At 64.4% G+C, this 21,909-nt stretch overlaps 2 protein-coding genes across 2 annotated transcripts in view; one reads left to right on the forward strand and one right to left on the reverse strand.

Annotated features, from left to right (window-relative positions):
- LOC136360318 (dedicator of cytokinesis protein 2-like) overlaps positions 1-13,349 on the reverse strand; it is a 44,456-nt gene extending 31,107 nt beyond the window's left edge. Inside the window, exons 1-22 of the mRNA XM_066317474.1 lie at positions 13,260-13,349; positions 11,688-11,771; positions 11,541-11,581; positions 11,245-11,300; positions 11,044-11,140; positions 10,803-10,951; positions 10,307-10,442; positions 10,046-10,200; positions 9,599-9,680; positions 8,572-8,707; positions 8,158-8,233; positions 7,925-8,004; positions 7,626-7,751; positions 7,417-7,541; positions 6,702-6,800; positions 6,223-6,295; positions 6,024-6,127; positions 3,819-4,008; positions 2,837-2,934; positions 2,624-2,713; positions 2,227-2,327; positions 1,962-2,096 (exon numbers count right to left, since the gene is read on the reverse strand). Coding sequence (XP_066173571.1) covers positions 1,962-2,096; positions 2,227-2,327; positions 2,624-2,713; positions 2,837-2,934; positions 3,819-4,008; positions 6,024-6,127; positions 6,223-6,295; positions 6,702-6,800; positions 7,417-7,541; positions 7,626-7,751; positions 7,925-8,004; positions 8,158-8,233; positions 8,572-8,707; positions 9,599-9,680; positions 10,046-10,200; positions 10,307-10,442; positions 10,803-10,951; positions 11,044-11,140; positions 11,245-11,300; positions 11,541-11,581; positions 11,688-11,771; positions 13,260-13,299 — 2,273 coding nt within the window. The 5' untranslated portion in view covers positions 13,300-13,349. The remainder of the gene's footprint in view (positions 1-1,961; positions 2,097-2,226; positions 2,328-2,623; positions 2,714-2,836; positions 2,935-3,818; positions 4,009-6,023; positions 6,128-6,222; positions 6,296-6,701; positions 6,801-7,416; positions 7,542-7,625; positions 7,752-7,924; positions 8,005-8,157; positions 8,234-8,571; positions 8,708-9,598; positions 9,681-10,045; positions 10,201-10,306; positions 10,443-10,802; positions 10,952-11,043; positions 11,141-11,244; positions 11,301-11,540; positions 11,582-11,687; positions 11,772-13,259) is intronic.
- Positions 13,350-15,295: 1,946 nt separating this feature from the next.
- DQX1 (DEAQ-box RNA dependent ATPase 1) lies at positions 15,296-21,453 on the forward strand. The gene is made up of 11 exons (XM_066317478.1): positions 15,296-16,169; positions 17,212-17,405; positions 17,614-17,989; positions 18,180-18,419; positions 18,640-18,739; positions 18,861-19,016; positions 19,183-19,374; positions 19,466-19,591; positions 20,348-20,538; positions 20,622-20,812; positions 20,885-21,453. The coding sequence occupies exons 1-11, from the start codon at positions 15,888-15,890 to the stop codon at positions 21,060-21,062; spliced, it is 2,226 nt and encodes a 741-aa protein (XP_066173575.1). The 5' UTR covers positions 15,296-15,887; the 3' UTR covers positions 21,063-21,453.
- Positions 21,454-21,909: the final 456 nt, after the last annotated feature.

Genomic DNA, 21,909 nt, shown 5'->3' on the forward strand with positions numbered 1-21,909 from the left:
ACCAGCTATGTAAGGAAATCCTGGAATTACGGACCGCTTTGGGCTGGGAGGGCCCTTGAAGCCCATCCAGTCCCACCACATGCCATGGGTTGCTCCAAGCTCTGTCCAGCCTGGCCTCAAAATCCAGCAGGACAATGAGCACTGGCAGGGAAAGTTTTTCTGCCCTCAATGATGGCCTAAAAGCAGAAGCAGCCAGAGGAACCACCAAGGAGGAAGCAGTGAGAGAGACGTCATTGTGGCGCCATCAGGGCCCCTGAGGGGACACAGGGAGGTGTCCCAGAGTGGAGGACAAAGCCCTCACTCATCCTTGCAGCTACCTGGGCTCCTCACAGGAGCTGCAGGCACTGCTTGTCCGGCTCCAGCAGCAGCACAGGCAATCCCAGACCCGGCAATCTGCAGCAACTGACTCTAATTACAACCCAATTCCTGTCGATTACAGCCTGTACAAATTGCAGCACGTTCAGAGCACTTAGAGGATCTGAGGGGCCCGTGTTATTGCATGTAGAGATTGCTGAGATAAAGGGAAGCTATATAAAATCACTAAATGTCCTCGGGGATGCGTCTGTTCCAGGCAAACTCATTCACGGGGCTGTTTGCAAACGCGCCGCGTAATTAATTTCTCCTGCCAGGAGCACTCTACGCTGGGAATCTGCTCCGTGTCCTCATACAGGAGGGAGAGACAGGTGCTGGGAGAGATGTTCTGGAGCACAACAGAGCTCTGGAGCATCCTGAAGCCACGGAAGGGACAGCAGGAAGCGATAGAAGTGGCAAGGACACACAGGGCTCAAATCACAGTTAAGAGAGAGTGGTGCAAAGTGAGGTGTGACAGTCCCTGGAGGCACAGGAACCTTAGCACAGCTCCTCACTGCCAGTGGGAGCACCCACAGGGACCCTGACACATCCTGGGCTTGGGGTGGAGGAGGCAAAGCCCTCATTCCCCCAAAAACAGCCTCCTGCCAAACCACAGCGCCTGGGAATGGGATGATCCCACTGCTTTTGGTGCCAACCAGTGCCCACTCCTTGCAGGGGCCCCTTGCCATGTGTAGGGGTCCCTCACTGCCCACCTCACTGCCTGTTGCTCCCTCAGGACGCTTCGGCTTTCAGTGCCTCGTACGTGGAACGAAAGAGGAACGGCACCGGCTTTGTGTGCTAACACCGATGGCCGTGTCCTGACTTCCTCCTCTCCCACGCCAGCCCGCAGGAGGGGTGTTTGTGCCATCCCCCAGACTGGGATGTGAACCCCATGCCCACGGGGAGCAAGTGAAACCAGGCCTGAGGCTGCTCTGGAGGGGCCTGTGGGTACCTTGACCTTTGAGCCCATTGCTCTGCTCATCACAGGATCACAGCAGGGTTTGGCTCCATCCCCCTGCCATGCACACAGGCGCCTCCCACTGACCTTAACTGGGCTCCAGGAAACCTTCCCAGCACAGTACCAGCCATGCAGGGGCACAGACTGCTCAGGACATTTTGCCCTCTCCATCGTGGGAGGATTTTAAGAGCTCACTGGAAACCCCCTGTCAGGGGTGGCTGGGGCAGAGGTCACTGTGGTGCAGGGTCACTGTGGGGCAAGGTCATTGCTGGGCATTTGGGGTGGCTGGAGAGCTCTCCCACCCTGAGGTGAGCACTGCCCACCCGCACAGTGGATCACCATTGTCCAGCGGCATCCAGAGGATGGCACGAAGCTGAAAACTGCCAGAATCCTCAAGGAGAGGATTCACAGCCATGGAGGAGCCTTGCCTGGGGACCAGCCAACATAGCAGCACAGCCAGGAGCGGTGGGTGCCAACCTGGGTACCACACCAGGGGGGTTGAGCTGCCATCGCCACAACCCTGGGGCTGATGATGGCACTGACACCGCTCCCACAGCACAGGGACCTCCCTCCCACAGAGCCCAGAGCCAGGGACCAGGCTCCAGCAGGGCACACGGCAGAGCATGGCACTGGGAGCACGGGGAGCACTTACTGGGCAAAGAGGCGCCGGGAGCGGACGATGAACTTGAAGATGTACTCCAGGGCCTTGAAGGTGCGTGGCAGGGCATCGCAGGGCTCCCCTCGGCCCGCCTGCTCCACGTACTGAGTCAGCACCGACAGCAGCTTCCTGCGGGGTGGGATATCCGTGGGCATTCCAGCCCTGCCCCACCCTGTACCCACTGTCTCAGCCCCATCCTGGCTGTTCCAGCTCTGTCCCCCACCATTCCCTCCCTGTGCCACAGCCCCCAGGAACGCACTTGTAGGCGAGCGTGGCGCTGAAGTGCTGGCGGATGTAGGCCTCCAGGACCGTGTTGAAATGCTGGAACTTTCTGTCAGCCACCAGCCTCACAATGAAAACCTGAGGGCAGCAGGCAAGGGGCACGGCTTGGCGTGGGCAGGGGGAAGCCTGGGCAGAGCAACAGCCACCCTGACCCCACCCTGGTCCTGCTGGTCCCATCAGCGGGAGCGTTCTTGTCTTGGTGTGGGAGAAGCACATTTGCATTCTGCTGGGATTGTCCTCCAGAGGGACAGTGTCCCTCAGAATACAGCCCTGCCCTGGGCTGGGTCACTCAGACCAGCAAACCCCATTGGCCCAGTCCAAGCAGCGCCCACCCTGCACGGGGAGGGGCTCAGACCCACACAGGTTCTGCTCACCAGGGCGTCAAACACAAGGGTGTCATAGACATCTGTCTCCGAGTGCTCCATCATGATGGAGAACAGGGCATCCAGTGTGTCCTGCAGGAACTGGGGGGACATGAGGGCTGTGAGGGCTCGAGTGCTGACCCCAGCACTGCCCAAGACCCCGCTGCTGGGCATGGGGAGTGCAGGAACCAGGGAGGGAGCGAGGGGAGCAAATCCTGGCTGTACCTTGATGACCTCCCCTCCATCCACGTTCATCAGCTTCTGGAGGTTCCCACAGAGCAGGCTGGGCTTGGAACGCCACTTCAGCAGCCCCAGCAGGTTCACTGGGCAGGAGGAATGGGGCAGTCAGCACTGACTACTCACTGACCCCAATGTTACCCACCCCCAGCTACCCCATCCCATGCTGGCTGCCCAGGAGCAGGCAGAACCCTGCCAGGAACAGCCAGAACCACTGCTCAGTGCTGAAATCCCCTGATGCCAGGGCCATAAAGCACAAACTTAAAATAGGTCGTGGCTGTGGGAGACAGAATTGTGCTGCAGCAAGGGAATTAATGGAGCAGCCTCATCCCTGACCCCTTCACACTGAATCACGGTGCCCTGGGCCCTGCAGCCACGTTGTCACCGTGTGTCACATCCTCACACCACGAGGCCGTGTCCCCTGAGCTCCCTGGACTTCAGCCAGAGCAGGATGAGCCATTCCCATCTTTCAGCCTTGCAGCAGGTGGGAGGAGAGCCCAGCATTCCCATGGGCCCTTCCCTGGCCGCGGGGGAATGTGTCACGGCTAAGGGGGCACGAATGTTCTCAGCTGCCCTGACCTGTGTAGAGCAGGATAGGGGTGGAAACTCCCCTGAGCTAACCCAGGAATGGGGGTTAAACCACAGAGCTCCAATTCCCACCTCAATTTCGAAGGAAGCTCATGCAGCCCTATTCAAGTGGGAATTTCCCTCACTGCTGCTCCTCTCCAGCGGACGGCAGTCCTCCCAAAATACCCTGATCAAGCTGATCTCCCCAGGAACAGCCTTGGCCATTCTGACCATGGCCAAACAGTAACCGAGCACTCACTGTTCCCACTGTTCTCATCTCGCTGTCCCAGTGCGATGGACACTGGAGAGCCAAACATCAGGAGCAGTGTGATCCAGAGGGTGGGAACAGCACCGGGGAGGGGACACAGCCCCGCCTCCTCCGCCGCGGGGGACCAGGACTCACCATTCTGGGTCAGCTTGGTGGAGCAGATGAGCGTGGAGATTTGGAAGCTGTCCCGGGTGGACACGGCTAAAGCCGGCGCGGCCCCGCTCACACGGAAGGAGGAGCCAGAGAGGAGCTTTGACTCCGACAGGTTCCGCTCCGAGGGCAGGGACAGGTACGCGCTGGCGTCCTCCAGCTTCTTGCTGTCACCCTGCAGGGCACAAACCCGGGTCAGAGCTGGAGCCCCAGGGGACAGAGTTGGCCCCCTGTGTTCTGACCCCATGGCTGGTGGCTCCCAGCATACAGAAGCCTCATCCCACCCCCGGGTACCCTCTGGCTCCCCCACATTGATCCCACAAAGCTGCTCCCTTTGGGATCCTCTCCCTGAGGGGATCCACAGGGACCCTGCTCAGCTGGGACAATTGACTGAGGGAGACACCAAACCCAGTCCGTGTCACACAGCAGGGACAGGACAACAGGCAGGAGGAGCACAGTGCAAAGAGGAGCCTGGGGCTGGATATTAAACACACCTGGGCACTGCTGCAGGACGTGCAGTGGGGACACCGGCACGCACTGGGACACTGACATGGAGCAGGACACCACCCAGGTGTCCAGGACAGCCTGTTCCGCAACGCCACTGTCACCCTACGTTTCCCACCTGTATGGGCATGCCAGGGCCTCCAAAACAGCCTATTTCTGTGTCCTCTGCTCTAAGCTGAAAATTTTCCATCCAGGAGGACTCACTGGGGTGACTCTGAATGACCTTCCCTGGGACATGGGGGATGACTAGAGCTAGCTGGCCAGGCTGCAGCTCACAGACATCCATCCTTCCCTGCCTGCAGTCTCACAGGGTGAAACCCTCCAGCTGAAGGTCAGATGGAGGTGACAGAGATGTTTCCTGTTGGCTTTTCCCCTCCAGGACACCTGCTATGAGCAGCCAACACACAGGAGCCCTGTGCTCCTTCCCAGGGCTCCTGTGCAGGAAAAACTGGCTGGAGCTCAGACCAGCTGGAGATCAAGAGGTCTGAGCAGCTAAAAGCCTTTCACTCACATTCCTCTGGCAAGCAAAGATAAAAAGATGAAATAGCTTCTGACTCCCAGAGTCCAGCCCCCGGTGTCTGCCGGGAAGAACTGGAGTCAGACAGGGAGAGGATGGAGCAGTGCAGGACGTGGTGGTTCAGGAGGGCAGGGACAGCCCTCTGAGGAGAACAGGGACCCAAAAGGGAGGTGTGGGGGGTTTGTTCTAGCAGGGAGGTGTGGGAGGTTTGCTCTCAGTGCCACAGCCAGCACGGGCATGTCCCAAAGGTGCCCAATATGCTTCTGCCGTGGAGGGGACAGTCCCCAGAGAGCCAGGGACCAGAGCCAGTGCCGAGGGCCACAGCAGCAGTCAAAGAATTTGGGTCTTTTGCCCAAAAATAAAGCAGGGAGGAGGGACATAATAATGACTTCAAATGTGCAGGAGCCTCAGGGAGGAACAGCGTGATCTGTCCCTGTCCTGGGCTGCTGCAGCTGGAGAGAGCAGGTCGGCTCATCCCAAAAAAGGCAGGACTCAGGGAGGGATGTGGCTGCACCTGGAGAAACTGTGGTCACGTTGCCAAAATCAGGGAACATTCCCATGCAGCATCCCAGGGGAGGGGGAGCAGGTGAACCCCCAGGGACACTGGAGCTCCATGGCTGGGCAGGGACCCCAAGAGGGGTCAACACACGGGGAAGAGCTCTGAGCTCACCCTGGCATAGGGGACCAGCTTGTGTCTCCCACTCCTCTGCTCACAGCAGCTCCAGCTGGGGCACGGGACACCAAGTAAAGGGGCAGCGCCTTCAGGGGCTCTTCACATTGGAGCTGACTGCATTTTTCCCAAATGAACAGCGATTTCCCCTCCTCTTCACTCTCTCGGAGCAAACCCGAGCAGCGCCAGGGCTGGTGAAATCAGGTGAAGCGCAGCCCCACCACGGGGACGTTCCCTCCCCGTCACAAACGCTTAAATCACCTTTTCCCGAACAAAACTTGTCATTCCAAAGGAGCAGCGCAGGGATTGGAGACGCTGTGTGCGGGGAGCCCCCGCCACCAAGGACAGCGAGGACGGGCAGTGAGGCACCGCAAACCCTCGGGGACTTTGGGTACGTGCCACCAGTGCTGTGGCTCAGGCAGGGACTGGGACCCGGGCCCCAGAAGTGCTGCTGTCCCACATCCCTGCCACTTCAGGGGGGTCTGGGGCTCCCCCATACCTTGTACAGCACCAGGTCGTGCTCCCCATCCCGCAGCGTGGTGCCATCGGGGCGCATCAGCCTCACAAAGGCCATGGAGAAAATCCGCTCACTGCGGTCCTTGGCTGGGGGGGACACGTGGGTGAGGTGAGGGGGAGTCGGAGGGGACCAGGGACACACCTCCAGGCAGGGAGGAAGGCCTGGAGCAAGGGACACTCACAGTCACTGGAGGAGCGGTGGCGGAAGGTGAACCTCAGGTGGGTCCTGTGGACGTCCTCAATGGGAACAGCAATCTGGGTGGGAACACGTTCCAAGGTGAGGGCAGGGGGCAGGGACTGAGCCCCCACCTGGGCAATGTCCCTCTGTGCCCGAGCAGGGGCTGTGCCAGACCGCCCACTGCTGTAAACCAACCCCACATCCTTCCCAGTCAACCAGTGAGGCTGAACTGGGGGCACTGGGATAGGGACAGGGCTGCAGTGCCCATTCCCAGGACCATGCTCCCCAGTTCTGGTCATGCTGGGTGTCCATCCAGGGGTCATGCTGTGACCCTGGCAGCACCTCCATCGTCCCCGAGATGGGACCAAGGACTGCCCCTCAAAACGCCTGCCCTGAAGGGGACCCTCTGCAGCTGCCCTGAGGAGCCTGGAGGGGCTGCAGCCCTGTCCCACCCCAGCCCCTGTGCCCTGGGGCTCCCCAGACCTTCAGAGTCTCCATCCAGCGCTGGTGCCGCTGCTGGTAGTAGACAACAGAGCGGTAGTGGCTGGTGGGGCTGTCCCCTGCTCCTGCATGGATCACATTCTGCCAGGAGAAAATACCTCAGGATCAGCCCAAATGGCCTCACAGGGAGGGAGAATTCCCAGCCCTGCCAGCCCTGCCCACGCCCCAAATCTCCCTGCCCACACCTTCCTAAACACCATCCCCTCCACCTCCTCCAGGCCTGGTGTCACCTCTGAAGGGACACATGGCCCTTCCAGGGCACATCAAGACTTGGCCCTGTGGATGGAGATGGAGGATGCATCCCTGCACTGGCCCGGATGAACCCTCAGCAATTCCAGCCCATTCCTCAGGAGCCAGCTAAGAGCTGATGCGAGAACACCCAGGAGAGACAAGAGCCAGCCTGGGGAGGTGACACTTGGGTCTGACACCCCCTGCCCTCCTGCCAGTCCCCAACTCTTTCCCCCCCACCTGTGCCGGGGATGGATGCCCGTGATGGGCATGGCCAGGGGGTCTGGCTGTCCTCAAGTGAGGACGATTTTCTCTCTGTCCCTTCACAGCATTTTCTCATATCTTTATTCCATTCCCAGATCTCTATTCTGGGCAGCTCCAGTGGCCCAAGAGGCCCCTCAAGCCAGTTTTGCTGCTGGTGCTGCTGGTTCTACCCGAGGTGAGGTGACACAGGGGACACCCGCCATACCTGCACCACATTTCCTGCCTCATCACAGACACACACGGTCACCTCCACGTTCTTCTGCGTCTTCTTGTTGCCCTTGTCAAACTCGCCCTGCACCAGCGTCAGGTAGATGTCGTTCCTGACATCACCTGGGAGGGACAGCCCCGTCAGCCAGGTCCTGGCGCCAAGCTGGCACCCCCAGGGACCCCCAGGCTTGTCCCCCCCAAGCTTGCCTGGCATGATGACCTCCGGGTAGCCCAGCTTGCGAGCCACTGCCGTGCTGCGGTCCACCAGGTGTGGGTGGTCCTTCCTCACCTGGCTCAGGTCTCCCCACAGCATCTTCAGGGACACCCAGAGCCCTGCAGGGACCACAGTGATTTCTCAAGGGGTGACAGCAAGAGCTGGGGGAGACAGGGCCACCAGGGGTCACAGCAAGTCCTCTACCCTGCAGGGACTGTCTCATGTGACAAGCAGATGGCCTGAGGAGGGGTCTTGTGTCACAAAGTGGGCACAGGGGACACAGGGTCTCTACCTTGTCCCTTGTGGTTGATGTCCTTCCCCTCCACCGCCTTCCGGATCATATTGTGAAGGAAATCACCATCAGCAGCCACCCTGGAAAAGCCACATTTAGGGGGAAAAAACCCTTTTCTCTTTGATCCTTGCACATCTTGTCCCCTGGCAGCTGGTGTTCTCATGCCAAACAGGCCCTGGAGTGCTGCTGCCTGCCCACTGCCCCCCAGCACTCCCCCCGCCCATGGGGCTCACGGGTGGACAGGAATGAAGTGCTGCTTGTCCTCGTCGCTGTCACACGTCCCCTTGGTGATCTCGGTGATGTCCATCACTGCAGTGACACAGAGGTGACACCGTGGCAGAGATGAAACCCTCAGACAGTGATCCATGCCCAGAACAAGATGGTGGGGGCAGGTGAAGGCAGGGGATCTCCCCAGGGTTCTGGAGACACCTAGCAGAGCTGTGCTGGGGGTCCTCTGTGCCAGGACAGGGCGGGTGTTGTGTCCCTTAGGCAGGGACAGCCTCGAGGGGGGAACGACAGTGTGGGCAGGCAGGGAAAAGGGACAGTGGCAGCAGCCGAGGACACCACAGAGCTTGGTGTGATGGCTGGGGGAGTGCCAGGGTGGTGGCACGGGAGTCCCTGGGGGTTTCCATGGAGCCCACCCCCACCTGAGATGCCGAAGGGCCGGCGCAGGCCCGTGCTGAGCTTGCGGCTGTGGCTGTCTCGCAGGTCCATGCGCCCCACCCGAATGATTTGGCACACCAGGAACAGCCGCTCCCGCTTCAGGTCCGTGCTGCCCAGGTCCTGGGGGGGACAGGGGCCTGTGACCCTGGCAGCACCACAGGGGACGTGCCAGCGCCAGCGCCAGGTGATCACGGGGTGCCCAGGGCTGCGCATGAAGAACCAGTGGGCACAGAGGGTCCCTCCTGCCCTGCACTGTGGGGACAGTGGGCACACAGTCCCGCTGCCCTGGGGGCTTCTGTGCACACCCGGAGTCCCAAGGTCCAGGGATGGCGACAATGCCAGGACCGATGGTCCCAGTGGGTCACCCTAGGCCAGTTAGTTTGGCAAGCTGGCATGGTGTAAGGCCGTCAGGGTGACCCTGTAGCTCAGCCCCGGAGACACTGGGGAGGGGATGGGGTCCCCGGGTGCTGCCCCTGCGCCAAAACCTTCCAGCGGCGCTAAGGAGAAGGGATAGGGACACGTCACAACGCGTGGGGACACACGGGGACATCAGCAGCGAGCAGAGCAGAAGGCTCTGAGTTGGGCGAGAGCCGGGGGGCGGCAGCGGAGCCGAAGTGCTGATGCTGCTCATTAACATTGATTTTCCCGGCCCATTTGCATATCGATGGCTCCGCGGCGTCCGGGGGTCAGCACTGCGCTGCAGCCAAAGCGCTGAGTCAGCGAGTGCCGAGCGGCGTGAGACGAGCGGGGACGGGGCACCCCGAGACTCCCAGCACCGAGAGGGACCCCGAAACCCCCAACACCGGGAGGGGACCACGGAGGGGCAGCAGCACGCCCCGGCGCCAGAGCGGGGATCTGCGAAGGGGCTGCGGGTACACGAGCAGGGGGTCTGGTGGGGGTTCGGTTTCTGTCGTCGGAACATGGGGCACTCGAAATGCTGGGGGTGGGAGCAGATCTGCAGGAAGGGGCGGCGGGAGGCAGCAACGCGGCTCCCCCGGGCTCTGCGCTCACCGTGAACACGACCTTGAGGTTGTTGAGCAGCTCAATGTCCTGGGGGACCCCGGTGCTGGCCCAGCGGATCACGTAGTTCTCGCTGCGGGGCAGGTGATGGTGGAGGTGGGCACCGTGCTGACAGAGCCCCTGTCAGCTCCCAACACATAGATCCCGAGGCACACCAGTGTTCCCGAGGCACTGGCCCAGCCTGGCTGTCCCCAGTCACCGCACTGGTCACCTCACCAGTGCCTGGGGCAGGACGAGCCATGAGCTGGCACGCCATGACGAACCCTCCCGCTCTGGAGAAGCCCTTTGGAAAGGAACGTGCCCCTTCCCCCTGTGACACCCGCTGGGTCCTTCTGGCTGGGCAGGATGGACAGTGCGGGGGGAATGCCACAGGGAGCAGCAGGACAAGCATCCAGCACAGCAAGGGGCAGGGGTCTGTCCTGCGCCCCGGGGCCCCACCTGATGATGCGCTGCTCGCCGGGGTCGTACAGGGCCATGAAGAGCTGCGCCTCCTCCCCGATGTGACAGACGAAGTTGCGGACGCAGAGGTAGAGGTTGTGAGAAGGCGAAGCAGCCTCGTGGGTGCCATGGCCTGGAGCTCTCTGCTGCGGGCTCTGGGGGGGACACAAGGGGGCACAGCCCCACAGCTCAGCCCCTGGCACATCCCCTGGCACAGGGCGTGGGTGCAGAGCCGAGCTGCAGGGCCAGCGGCGGCCTCACCATCTCCTCCTGGATGCGCTGGGTGAGGGTCTGTGCTGCCCTCCTGTGTGCCTGGAAGAGGCTGATGACGCTGGTCCTGTCGGGGTCCAGGATGTTCTCATCCTCATCCCGCACCACCAGGTCCAGTGCAAGGATCCTGCAGGGGCCGGAATGGGGTGAGGCAGGGCTAGGGGCACGCGGGGCTGTGTGTCCCACCAGGACTCACTTGTCCTTGACAGGGTCTGAGGGGGTAGGACAGATCCGACCGCAAAAGGGGACAGGAGCTGGCAGCAGCAGGAACTTTCCTGTCCCAGCCAAGTCTTGTCAGCCACAGCCCTTATCCAGGAGGCTTGAGCAGCCGGTGGCACACTTACTGTCCCCACCATCACGGGACAGCCAGCTGGGATGATGGGGACGCAGGGACAGCCAGCCAGGACACCAGGGAGCACACCTGGGGCACGGCACAGCCTGTGCCAGAGATAGATTGGAGGTCCCTGTGCCCCGTCCCCGCCCTCACTTGTTGCCGTAGTCCATCTTGCCGGTCACCTCCTTCCTGAGCCGCAGGAGCTGGTCCTTGGGCAGCGTTCCCGAGAGCAGCTGCGAGCGCTGCTCCATCAGCTCCTGCATCATCCGCTTCACCTGCCCGTACCGCTCCGTCTGCCCGGCCTGTGGCAGCACCACAGGGTCACCGCGGCCACCAGAGGCCCCTCACCCTGCTCCCAGATCCCCCCCACAGCACCCAGACCCTCATCCCTCACCACATAGAGCTGCTTCCAGATCGTGGCCCACTCCCGCAGCGTGGTGGTGATCTCCTGCACCGTGGGCATCTCGGCGGGCACCACGCTCTCCTCCACCCTGGGGGAGGCACAGGGACCCCTGGAGCGCCCCAGCACCCAGCAGGGACCCCGCACGGGGCAGAAGATGAAGCCCACCCACCCCTGCCCGTGCCCAGTACCTACCCCCGCTGCTCCACCACGCCTCCTTTCAGCCGGATCAGCGAGGCCGGGAAAATGCCCTGAGGGAGCCAGAGCCGTCGGCTGGGAGCCGTTCCTCAGGGAGGAACAGCTGGAGGTTCCCAATGCCGCAGGGTGCCCGGCCTGCCGTGCCCCCTGACCCCTCGAACCCCAGCATCCCCCCAGGGACAAGGCAAGCCGCTGTTTATGGCCCCTCTGCCCGCCCAGACAGTCACCAGCGACACGGAAAGCCACCGTAAGCGCCCCTCCTGCCCCCAAAAGCCCAGCACCCCCTCACCTACCCGGGCAGCCCTGTTCCGGAGTGAGTACCCGCAGTACCAGCCTGCGAGGGGAGGGGACATTGTCAGCCAGACTGGGGGTCCTGGCCCCTGCTGCAGGGACAAAGGAGGGTGCAGGAACCTTGGGGTGCACCCAGGGGTCCCCCTTACCCTCGGAGGCCTGCAGGATGTGCACCATCTCCCCGATCTGCAGCGGGAGGTGATGCTCCTTGGTGCGCGGGAAGTTCCACACGGCTGTGGGAAGAGGGGCTGGGAGTTGGGATCCCTGCCTGAAGCCCCTCACCAGCCCCCAGCCCTGTGCACCTGCACCCCACAGCCAGCCCCCCACAGCATCCCAGCAGGCCCCATTCAGCCCTGAAAAATGGGGCAGAGCCCCAGCCCTACAGTGTGAGACCCCCGAGCACACCGACTCCACACCCCAGGACAGCCACGGCACAGTGCACACAGGACTGGGCACGGCAGGAGCCCTCAGCCCCCTTTTGGCACTCATTTGGTCCCCATAAGGGACCCCCCTGCCTGCCACCCACACCCTGGCTGCCAGCGGTCCCGCTCCTGGCACAGGCAGCGCAGGGAGGTCAGTGCCAGCTGAGCTCCTGTCCACGGCTGGTGGCCCAGGGACAGGTCTGCCTGGGGACAGCAGAGCTAGTGGCAGGGGAGGGGCGCCGTGGGGACACGAGCTCTCCAGTGGCCAGCCACTTCCTGTGTTTCTGCTGTCCCTGTCGCTATTTCTGGCCCCAGGGACAGCTCTGGGCCAGGCAGCCCTGGTTTGGTCCCCAGACTGGGGACAGTGCCTGCACCCAGGAGTCCCTGCTAGGGACCCTGTGCCCATCCTGAGGCCCAGCCAGGCCCAGCTCACACTGCAGCACCCCCAGACCCACCTGGCTTATCAAGACCCCTCATGCTGACCCTCACACCTTGCGGCACCGGGAGCCCTGAGGTCCCATGGGATCCCTCCCATCACCCCGAACTTCCCACAGAGACCCTGAGCCAGCTGGGACCAGCAGCAGCTCAGCCCTCGCTCAGGTGCTGCCCAGGACCCTGCAGAAGCTCAGCCCTCACTCCAGCACTGCAGAGAGTGAAAGGGAAGGGTGCAGGAAACGGCCCCACAAGAAACGGGAAGAAACGCAGGGCTGCCAGAGCCAGCAGAAGCTGGGGGTGCTGCAGGGCGTGGGGGTGCCCAGGGCTGGTGCAGGGCATAAGGAGCCCAAGCTGGGGGTGCTGCAAGGAATGGGGGTGCCCAGGGCTTTGCCATCACCAACACTGAGGCAGCTGCAAAGCCCCAGCTGGAACCTAAAGAAAATTACTGGGGTGTCTCAAGGCTCCCCCAGAGCCTCAACAGCCAGGCTGAGCCCAATACCACAGCCTGGAGGGAAGCCAAGCCCCCACCCCAGCTTCCCACACCCACCAGCACCACTCCTGGCATGTGGGTCCTGCTTGGTCCCCTTCCCCAAGCATTCTGTCACCAGCCCTGCAGCCCCCACTATCCCTGTTTGTTCCTGCACCAGCACCGCAGGGACCTGGGTCCCTTCTCACATCACTTCACAACAGCACCAGCTCAGCACCACTGGTGCCATCACCCAGCTACCACCACCAGAGCTGCAGCGGGGGGATGTCACCTTGCCGTGGATGTTACCTCACCCTGAACACCCCATCCCGCCACCCTGTGCCCCTCCAGCCGAGTGGAAACCCCCACAGGGCGCAGTGCCTGCAGCCCCCACTCACCCACGCCATACTTCTCCTTGGTGGGCAGCCAGGGCGCCATGGCCACCGGGGCACCGGGGCTGTGCCGCGGGGACCAGGGCGCTGCAGGGCCACTGGTGGTTCCTCCTGCCACTCTCCCTGTGTCACGTGTACCCCCAGCTTGTGAAACCTCCACTTCCTCCGTGTGCTCTGAGCGCAGGGGTCCCACCCCACCATCCTGCCCCTGCCACGGGCCGGAGCAGTGTGGTGCGGATGCAGCCCCCGGGACCCCCACACCACCCACCCAAGGGGTCACTGGCAAGGTGATTCTGGTCACTGGAGTGGGGCAGGTGGTTTGGGTGAACCCCTAGTCAGCAGGACACGAGGCTGGAGTTGGGAGCATGGAGTGTTCCAGCCACTCCACACACGGGTGGGCCCATACCAATGGGCACTGCTGGCACTGCTGGCACAAGGTTTCTGCCATCGTGGCTAGGTCTGGCTTGTCCACATTTCTATCCCTCGGTGCACCAGGCCCAGCTGTGCCAGCGCTGGCTCCGTGCCCTGTCCAGCTCCTGCAGCACAAGAAGAGTGCGTGGAGCAAAGGCTCAGCACCAGTCACTTCCTTCCTCTTTCTGGCTGCACTTGGCTGTCTGGCACTCCACAGGGATGGGGGCTCAGCCAGGCCCTCACCCCCCCCACAGCCACGCTGCCCTGGGACCCTCTGAGTCCTGCCGCTGCTCCCACGGACTGACACATCTCTCTCCATCAGCCCCTTGGAGCCAGCACTCCTTCCCTGCATCCTCGCCCCCTCGCATGTCCCCAAACCCCTCTGCAACCTGAGCCTGCTCTGGGGTCACCCCTCTGCCCCACGGGTCACCCTCAGCCCCAGCACAGCCTCCCCTGACCAAAAGCCGACCCCGAGCAGAGCCGGAGGGCAAGGAGAGCCCCACGGGAGAGGGAGACCGGGGGGGTGTGGGATCAGCCAAAGCCGAGCATAACGCGATCCCGCCGCGGCCGAGGTGCGAGAGCGAGACACGCAGGAGCTGGAGCAGCCGCCGGAGCCGCCACCCCGCACGGCGGAGCCGGGGATGTGCCGCCAGATCCCCGCCACTGCTCGAACCTGCCCGCGCAGGGGCTGGCAGCACCGGGGGTGAACAGAAGTGGCACGGGCACCGGCGTGCGGGGGTTGCCGGGGCTCTCGGAGAGCAGAAACCGAAGGCGTGGCACTTCCCACAGCCTCCGAGGTTCCCGGTTCCCGATTTCCGTAGTCCCAGGGCCAGCAGGCACCGCTCGGTCCCCACCCGGCGGTGCCCGGTGCGCGGCTGTGCCCCGCGGCCCCGGCGGGAGCTCTGGCCGGGCCGGACCGGGCCGTTCGCCGGTCAGGGAGCTCCACCTGCCGGTCCCGCCGGGAGCCGCCGCGGCAGAGGGAGCTGCTCGGGGTGCGAGGCGCCGGTACGGGATGTCCGGCATCGGGATGCCCGGCCGCGATACACTCAGTGGGGGTACGGGATGCCCCGCTCCGGTAGCAGGATGCCCAGCAACAGTATGACCAGCACCATTACGGGATGCTCCAGTAGGGAAGGACCGACACCGGTACGGGATGCCTGGCTGCGGTACACCCGACAGCAGTAGAGGATGCCCCGCATGGGGCTGCCCGGCACTGCTACGGGATGCGCCGGTACAATATGCCAAGCTCCGGTACGGCCGGTCCCGCACCGTGATGCCCAGATCCAGTACGGGATGCCCCACACCAGCACCGAGATGTCCGGCACCGGGATGCCCGGTCCGAATGCGCGCTGCGGGCGGGCTCGGGTTCGGAGCTGCTCACTGGAGCTGGCAGCGGAGGGCGCCGGACAGGGCGGGACCCCGGCCGGCGGCGGGAGCGCTGCCGGTGGTGCCGGAGATCCCGGCGGGACCCGCCCGGTGCCGTCCCGCCGCCACATCCGGGCCCCGCCCGGCGCGGCCGCTGATTTGCTGCCGCCGGCGGGGCACGTGACGGCGCGGGAGTCACGTGATCGTGTCCCCAGGCAGGGCCCGCGGTGGCGCGCGCAGGTGAGCGGCGGGACCGGAACCGGAACCGGGACCGGAACCGGGGCCGCGGCCCGGGAGGGGGCGGGAGACCCGCCCCTGACCCGCCCTCGAGCCGCCCGCCCGCTCCGCTCAGCTGAGGTCCGGCCCGGTGCCGGTGCTCAGGTGCCCGGTCCGGACCGTCCCGTACAGGTGCTCCGCTGACCCGGTCCAGCCCGTGCCGTTCGGCACCGACCCTCTCGAGGTGTCCGCCCTGTCCCGCAACCCCTGTGCCCTGTCTCGGTCCGGTTCCCACGCATAGCCCTGTCCGGTCTCCGCACTCTGCTCGATCCTGCGGGGCTCTCCCGGTGCCCCATTCCCTTTCCCCGGTTCCCTGCCCGCCCGCCGGTTCCCTGCCCGGTCTCCCGTCCCGCACACTCCGGTTCTGTTCCTGGTCTCCGCGGCCGTGTCACCCCTCCGTAATTGTCCGTGCCCCTGTGCCCGCATCTCCCGCCCGTCCCCGGTATCCGCGGGTCCCCCCTCCCCGCGGGACGGGACGTGGCACTGGGCTGCACCGGGCTCCTTCCCGGGACGTAGGCGAGGGTGGGTCAGCGCCGGTCCCGCTCCACCCCCGCCCGCCCTCGCAGCTCCGGTGTCCCCGCCATGGCCGGCTACGGGGCCCCGGGCCCCCTGCCCGGGCCGAGCGGCCCCGGCTCCGCGCTGGAGGAGGAGGAGGAGGATGAAGACCCGTCCCTGGGCTGCGACGGTGACCTGGAGGTGAACCCCTACGACGGGCTGCCCTTCTCTTCCCGTTACTACGAGCTGCTGCGGCAGCGCCGAGAGCTGCCCGTCTGGACCACCAAGTACAGCTTCATGGAACACCTGGAGGGCAACAGCGGTATCGTGCTGGTGTCCGGACCCCCCGGCACCGGCAAGAGCACACAGGTGAGGGCACGGGCAGCCGGGGTGCCGGAGAGGGTGCCGGGCCCCCGGGAACGCTGCACTGAGCCCAGCGGGGTGGGCGGGCACCGCGATGTGCTGAGGCCGGCGCTGGGCTCCGGGCAAAGCCGCAGCACGAGCCGGGAAGCTCTGCCACGGGAGCGGCTGGCACGGGAGGTGGCAGCGGGAGGAGGGAACGGCCCGTCCCGGAGCTGGTCATGGTGCAGGAACAGCGGCAGGGATGGGGTGCCAAATCCCTCCCGGCTGCCCCGGGGAGCTGGTCCAAGCTGCTGGCGACACTCGGGGACGGCACCTGACAGACTTTGACCGGGGAAGGGATTGCAGGGGAGCGGTGGCGCAGCTGTGGCTGCTGCGGGGCCGGAATGGGCTGGGTCGCCGCAGGCTATCGGGGTGTTGGCCCTGGGCTCGAGGTGCTCAACCAAATCACCTCCCTGGGTGTGACCTGCTGAGCTTCTGGGCTGGGCTGGTACTGCCAGATTTGGGGAGCAAAGTCCCTGTGCGGGCCCCCGGGCCGGTGTTTTTGGGTGCAGCACCCTGTCTGCAGTCCCTGCAGGGCCCTGGAGACACTGAGGCACAGGCGCTGCTCGTGGGGGGCTCAGAGGTGGGAGACAGGAGGAAGCAGGACTCAGGTCCCTGGTGCCAAAGGGATATCTGCGTGGCCTTGGCACTGTCCCACTCTGTCAGGCCAGGCACTTGGCCAGCAGCTGCTCCCTGGTGACCCATTCCCCGTCTCTCTGTGGGGTTTCCCACGCCATTGTCCCGTGTCCCTAATGTGAGAGCAGGGTCATGGTGTCCCACACCATGGGGCAGGACGCTGCAGGTGTGGGGCCGTGGCGCTCCTGTGGGGCTCAGAGGTGACAGGAGTTGGGAGGGACGATCCTGCCTGAGCTATGAGGGCCTCTGGACAGTCCCTGGCCCTGGAGATCCTGCAGCCAGATCCATGGGGAAGATCCCTGTGCCCTTTGGAGTGGCACAGCAGGGAGAGGACAGTCCTGTAGCCACACTGCCCCATGCCCTGTCCCCACAGATCCCGCAGTGGTGCGCTGAGTATGCCCTGTCCATGCGGTTCGCCCACGGGTTGGTGGCCTGCACCCAGCCCCACAGCCTGGCCGCCCTCAGCCTCTCCCTGCGCGTGGCTGACGAGATGGACCTGAACCTGGGCCACGAGGTGGGCTACTGCGTGCCCCACGAGGACTGCTGCACTGCCGACACCATCCTCAGGTACGGGAGGGACGGCAGGGCCTACACTGGGAGCACAGCGCCCTAATCCCGCTGAGCTCCACCTAATCCCTTAATCCAGCCTGGCCTCGCTGGAAAGCAGCAGGGGCTGCTGTGGGGAGGGGACTGCTGTGGGGAGGGGACTGCTGTGGGGAGGGGACAGGCGTTCCCCCAGCCAGGGGTCTGTGCTGATGGGGTCAGCCCGTGGCAGGTTCTGCTCGGATGAGATGCTGCTGCGGGAGATGACGTCGGACCCGCTGCTGCGGCAGTACGGGGTGGTGGTGCTGGACGAGGTGCAGGAGCGCACGGTGCCCACAGACGCGCTGCTGGGGCTGCTGAAGGATGTGCTGCGCCAGCGCCCGGCACTGCGGCTCGTGGTGGTCACCTCGCCCGCCCTGGAACCGCAACTGCGCGCTTTCTGTGGGGACCCCCCCGTGGTGCGGGTGCTGGGGCACAGCTCCCCGCCACAGCTGCTCTACCGGGAGCCGCCAGCCCATGGGAGAGTGGCTGCTGCCTGTCAGGCCGTGCTGGACATCCACCGGCGTCAGGAGCCCGGCCATGTCCTCGTCTTCCTGGCCAGCGAGCAGGTGGGCTGCTGGGGGAACAGGGCACGTTTGTGGTGTCCCTCTCAATGGGGAGCCCAAAGTGTGGCTGGGATTAAACTGGGAGAGCTAGGACTCCTTTGCAGTAGGAGGTGGGTGCAGCACCCTGACCTGGGAATGGGGACTCTGCAGGTGTGTCAGCAAGTGTCACTTGTGCCCCCTTGTCATTGCCCAGGAGATCTCTGAGTGCTGCAGTGCCATCCAGACAGAGGCCATGGCGCTGAGCCCGGCACTGGGCCCGCTGCTGGTGCTGCCGCTGCACCCCGGTGTGGGCCGGGCCACGCAGAGACTCTACGAGGAGACATCCGAGGAGAGCCGGGAGCGGCGTGTCATCGTCACCCACTGGCTCGGGGATTCGTCCTTCTCACTGGGCACTGTGCGCTTCATCATCGACTCGGGACTGGAGCTGCGCAGCGTGAGTGGGATTGGACGGGATGGGATGGGACGGGACAGAACAGGATGGGTGGGGGTCTGGGTCTGCCCTGGGGTGCAGTGGGCTGTGGGATGCTCCCTGCCATGATGTCCCAGGCTGGAAGAAGGGGTCTGCTCCAGGAGGGTGGCCCTGAACTGGTGGGTGAGGGGCCTTAGGGGATGGCAGGGATCCCCTGCAGTGTCCCATTCACAGCCTCCTGCAGGTGTACAATCCCCGCATCCGTGCTGAGTCCCAGGTGCTGCGGCCCATCAGCCGGAGCCAGGCCGAGTCACGCATGCAGCGAGCCGCTGGCAGTCCCCCAGGTGAGACCCCTGCTCCAGCGTTTCCTCCTCAGGGCTGCCAGCCAGCCCCTGGCCCAGGACCTTTCCTCACTTGCTTGTGGCACTGCCCTGCCCGTCCCACCTCATGACCTCTGACCTGCAGGCACCTGCCTGCGCCTGTACTCGGAGGCCTTTGAGCAGCGCCTGCCCCCCAGCCCTGCGCCCCACGTGAGCGAGACCAGCCTGAGCCGCCTTGTGCTGCTGCTGAAGCGCCTGGACATTGCTGACATGGGCCAGTGTGACTTCCTTGACCGCCCAGGTAGAGCCCACAGGGGCCAGGCGTGGTATGCAGGGCTGGAGCAGAGGGGCACGATGGGACAGCCATGGCTGCGGTCATCACTGCGGCCTCAGTTGTCTCTGGAGAGGAACTGGGGCCTGGCAGGTGCAGGACGGGGTGGGCAAAGCTGCCTTATGTCCCATGCCAGCCCCCGAGTCACTGATGCAAGCGCTGGAGGACCTGGACTACCTGGCAGCCCTGGATGACGACGGGAATCTGTCAGAGGTGGGGATCATCATGTCAGAGTTCCCACTGGACCCGCAGCTGGCCAAGGCCCTCATCGCCTCCTGTGAGTTCGACTGTGTGGAGGAGATGGTCAGCCTGGCTGCCATGCTCACAGGTACTGTGTGGGGGGCATGGGGTGGCCCTCAGGAGTCAGCACTGCTGGGGAGATGCTGGGGGCACAAAGTGACCCCCCTGCCCACCCCCAGCATCCCCCTGCTTCGTGCCCCTGTCCACGCACCTGGAGGAGGCCGTGGCCCTGCGCCGGCGGGCGCTGCTGCACCCCAATGGGGACCACTTCACCCTCATCAACATCTTCAATGCCTTCCAGCAGCGTGAGTGTGGGCAGGGGCTGAGGGGCTTGCACCCCTATGGGCATCCCACAGACCCCTTTGTGTTGCCCATATCCCCTGCTTCTCCTGGTGTCCCACACCCCCTCATGTGTCCCTGCCCCGGAGCTACATTCCTGACCCCATCCCAGTGCCCTGGCTGGGGGAGGATCTGAGGGGTCCCAGCTCTAGCCTGGGGGCTGTGCCCTCTGCTCAGTCCCTGTCACCACTCTGTGAAGGGGTCACAGACAGGGGGAGCAGCAGTGCTTCCGTGGTCTCCAAGCCCCCTGCCCAGTGGGCTCTCTGCTCACTTGTCCGCATCCCCATGGCACCACTGTCCTGTCCCCACACCACGGCCCCCACTGTGCCATCCTTCTCCTGTTGCTGACCCCGGTATCCCGTCTCTGTCCCCACTGTGCCATCCCTGGCCCCATGTCACTGACTCCATTGTCGCATCCGTGTCCCATTGCTGCCCCCACTATCCCATCTCTGTTCCCATGTCACTGACCCCATGGTGCCCTCCCTGTCCCCACATCACTGCTCCTGCTGTGCCATCCCTGTCCCCACATTACGACCCCGACTGTGCCATCCCTGTCCCCACATCACTGACTTCACTGTCCCATCCCTGGCCCCATGTCACTGACTCCATTGTGCCATCCCTGTCCTATTGCTGCCCCCACTATCCCATCTCTGTTCCCACATCACGGCCCCTGCTGTGCCATCTCCGTCCCCACATCACTGACTCGACTGTCCCTCCTGCAGACGCCGGGGACGAGGGCTGGTGCCGGAAGCACGGGGTGTGCTCCGAGGCGCTACAGCTGGCGGGCACGGTGCGGGCGGAGCTGCTCGAGGTCATGCGCCGAATAGAGCTCCCGGTGTCCCCGCCCGCATTCGGCTCCGACGACAACGCCCTCAACATCCAGCGGGCCCTCATCTCCGGCTACTTCCTCAAGGTGGGCCCAGGGGGAGCTGCGGGGAGTTATGGGGGAGCTGTGGGGGTGTGCCAGCCACCCCACTCCTTCCTGGTCCCTCGCAGGTCGCCCGAGACATCGACGGCTCCGGCAACTACGTAATGCTGACGCACAAGCACGTGGCCCACCTGGCCCCCGCATGTGGGTACCTGCTGCGGCCACCCCCGCGCCGCCTGCCCCCCTGGGTGCTCTACCACGAGTTCACCATCTCTCAGGACAACTGCCTGCGCGTGGTCTCGGAGATCCAGCCCCAAATGTAAGGGGGCAAGGAGGGACAGGTCCTTACAGGGGGGCCCTGTAGCTGGCTGACCCCACCCTATCCTCACAGGCTGGTGGAGTTGGCCCCGCAGTACTACCTGAGCAACCTGCCACCCAGCGAGGGCCGGGACCTGCTGATGGAGCTGCGGGAGAAGGTGGTGGCAGCAGAGGAGGTGCCGGCAGAGCCGGAGCTGGCAGAGACAGCCGGACACGATGATGAGCACGGGGACGTCTGTGTCCTGCAGTGAACCGGAACACCAGAGCCCCGCGGTGGGGCTGCCTGGGCTTGGCCATGACCCTGGGGACAGGGGAGCCCCGGGGAGGCCCCAGGGGGGCTGTGTGGCTGCAGGGGCTGTCCCAGGTCCCAGGGAGGCGCAGGCACTGCCTGGCACTGCCTGAGCGCTGCACCGCCGTCAGTCGTGGGCCAGCGGCTGTGGGACCACCCTGGCACCTCAGAGCGTGGATTGGGGAGTGCTGGCCCCGGCCGGGGGAGTCGTATGGGCTCTCCCCACTGGGCTCTTTCACTCCATCTTTCCCATGGGTGCTGCGGGGTGGAGGCATTGCCTGTCCCGCTCCCCCCGTGCCCAGGTCCAAGGGGCCGTGCACGGGTCCCTCCTGTATAAAGTTTTGTGACCTTTGCTTCTGGCTTCGTGTCCATGACTGCAGCGAGGGGTCCAGCCAGGGTGGGGTCCATCCTGCCGAGGGTCGTCACCACAGAGGGGTCCAGCCAGGTTGGGCTCTGCCCTGCTGAGGGATATCATGGCAGAGGGGTCTGGCCCATCCCGCCAAGGGACATCACCGCATAGGAGTCTGACTGGGGCGGGCTCTGTCCCTGCTCCTCATATCTCCCGGGATGGTTTCTGTCTGGTCTCATTCACCTCCCACCCTTGTTTCGGGCACCAGACTGGGGTCCCCACCGTGCTGAGGGCATGCCTGGCCTTTGCATGAGGACTTCCCGTCCGTGATTGTAGTTCTTCTGCAGAAGCCATGGGGAAGCTGTGGTTGGAGAGGTGGGGGCGAGTGGCTCCCCGAACCTGCCGCCAGCGTCTGCTTCCCCCAGACGGGGCAGGGCACGGGGGCACCCCTGGGCAAGGC

The sequence above is a fragment of the Sylvia atricapilla genome, chromosome 4 (assembly GCF_009819655.1).
Source record: "Sylvia atricapilla isolate bSylAtr1 chromosome 4, bSylAtr1.pri, whole genome shotgun sequence".
In the NCBI taxonomy this organism is placed as follows: Eukaryota; Metazoa; Chordata; class Aves; order Passeriformes; family Sylviidae; genus Sylvia; species Sylvia atricapilla.

Bases quoted from the DNA above. Each gene is read 5' to 3' on its own strand.
- DQX1 (XM_066317478.1), top strand. From the start codon at position 15,888: ATGGCCGGCTACGGGGCCCCGGGCCCCCTGCCCGGGCCGAGCGGCCCC. The intron at 19,375-19,465 runs GTACTGTGTGGG...GCCCACCCCCAG, and splicing joins CCTGGCTGCCATGCTCACAG to CATCCCCCTGCTTCGTGCCC. The intron at 19,592-20,347 runs GTGAGTGTGGGC...TCCCTCCTGCAG, and splicing joins CTTCAATGCCTTCCAGCAGC to ACGCCGGGGACGAGGGCTGG.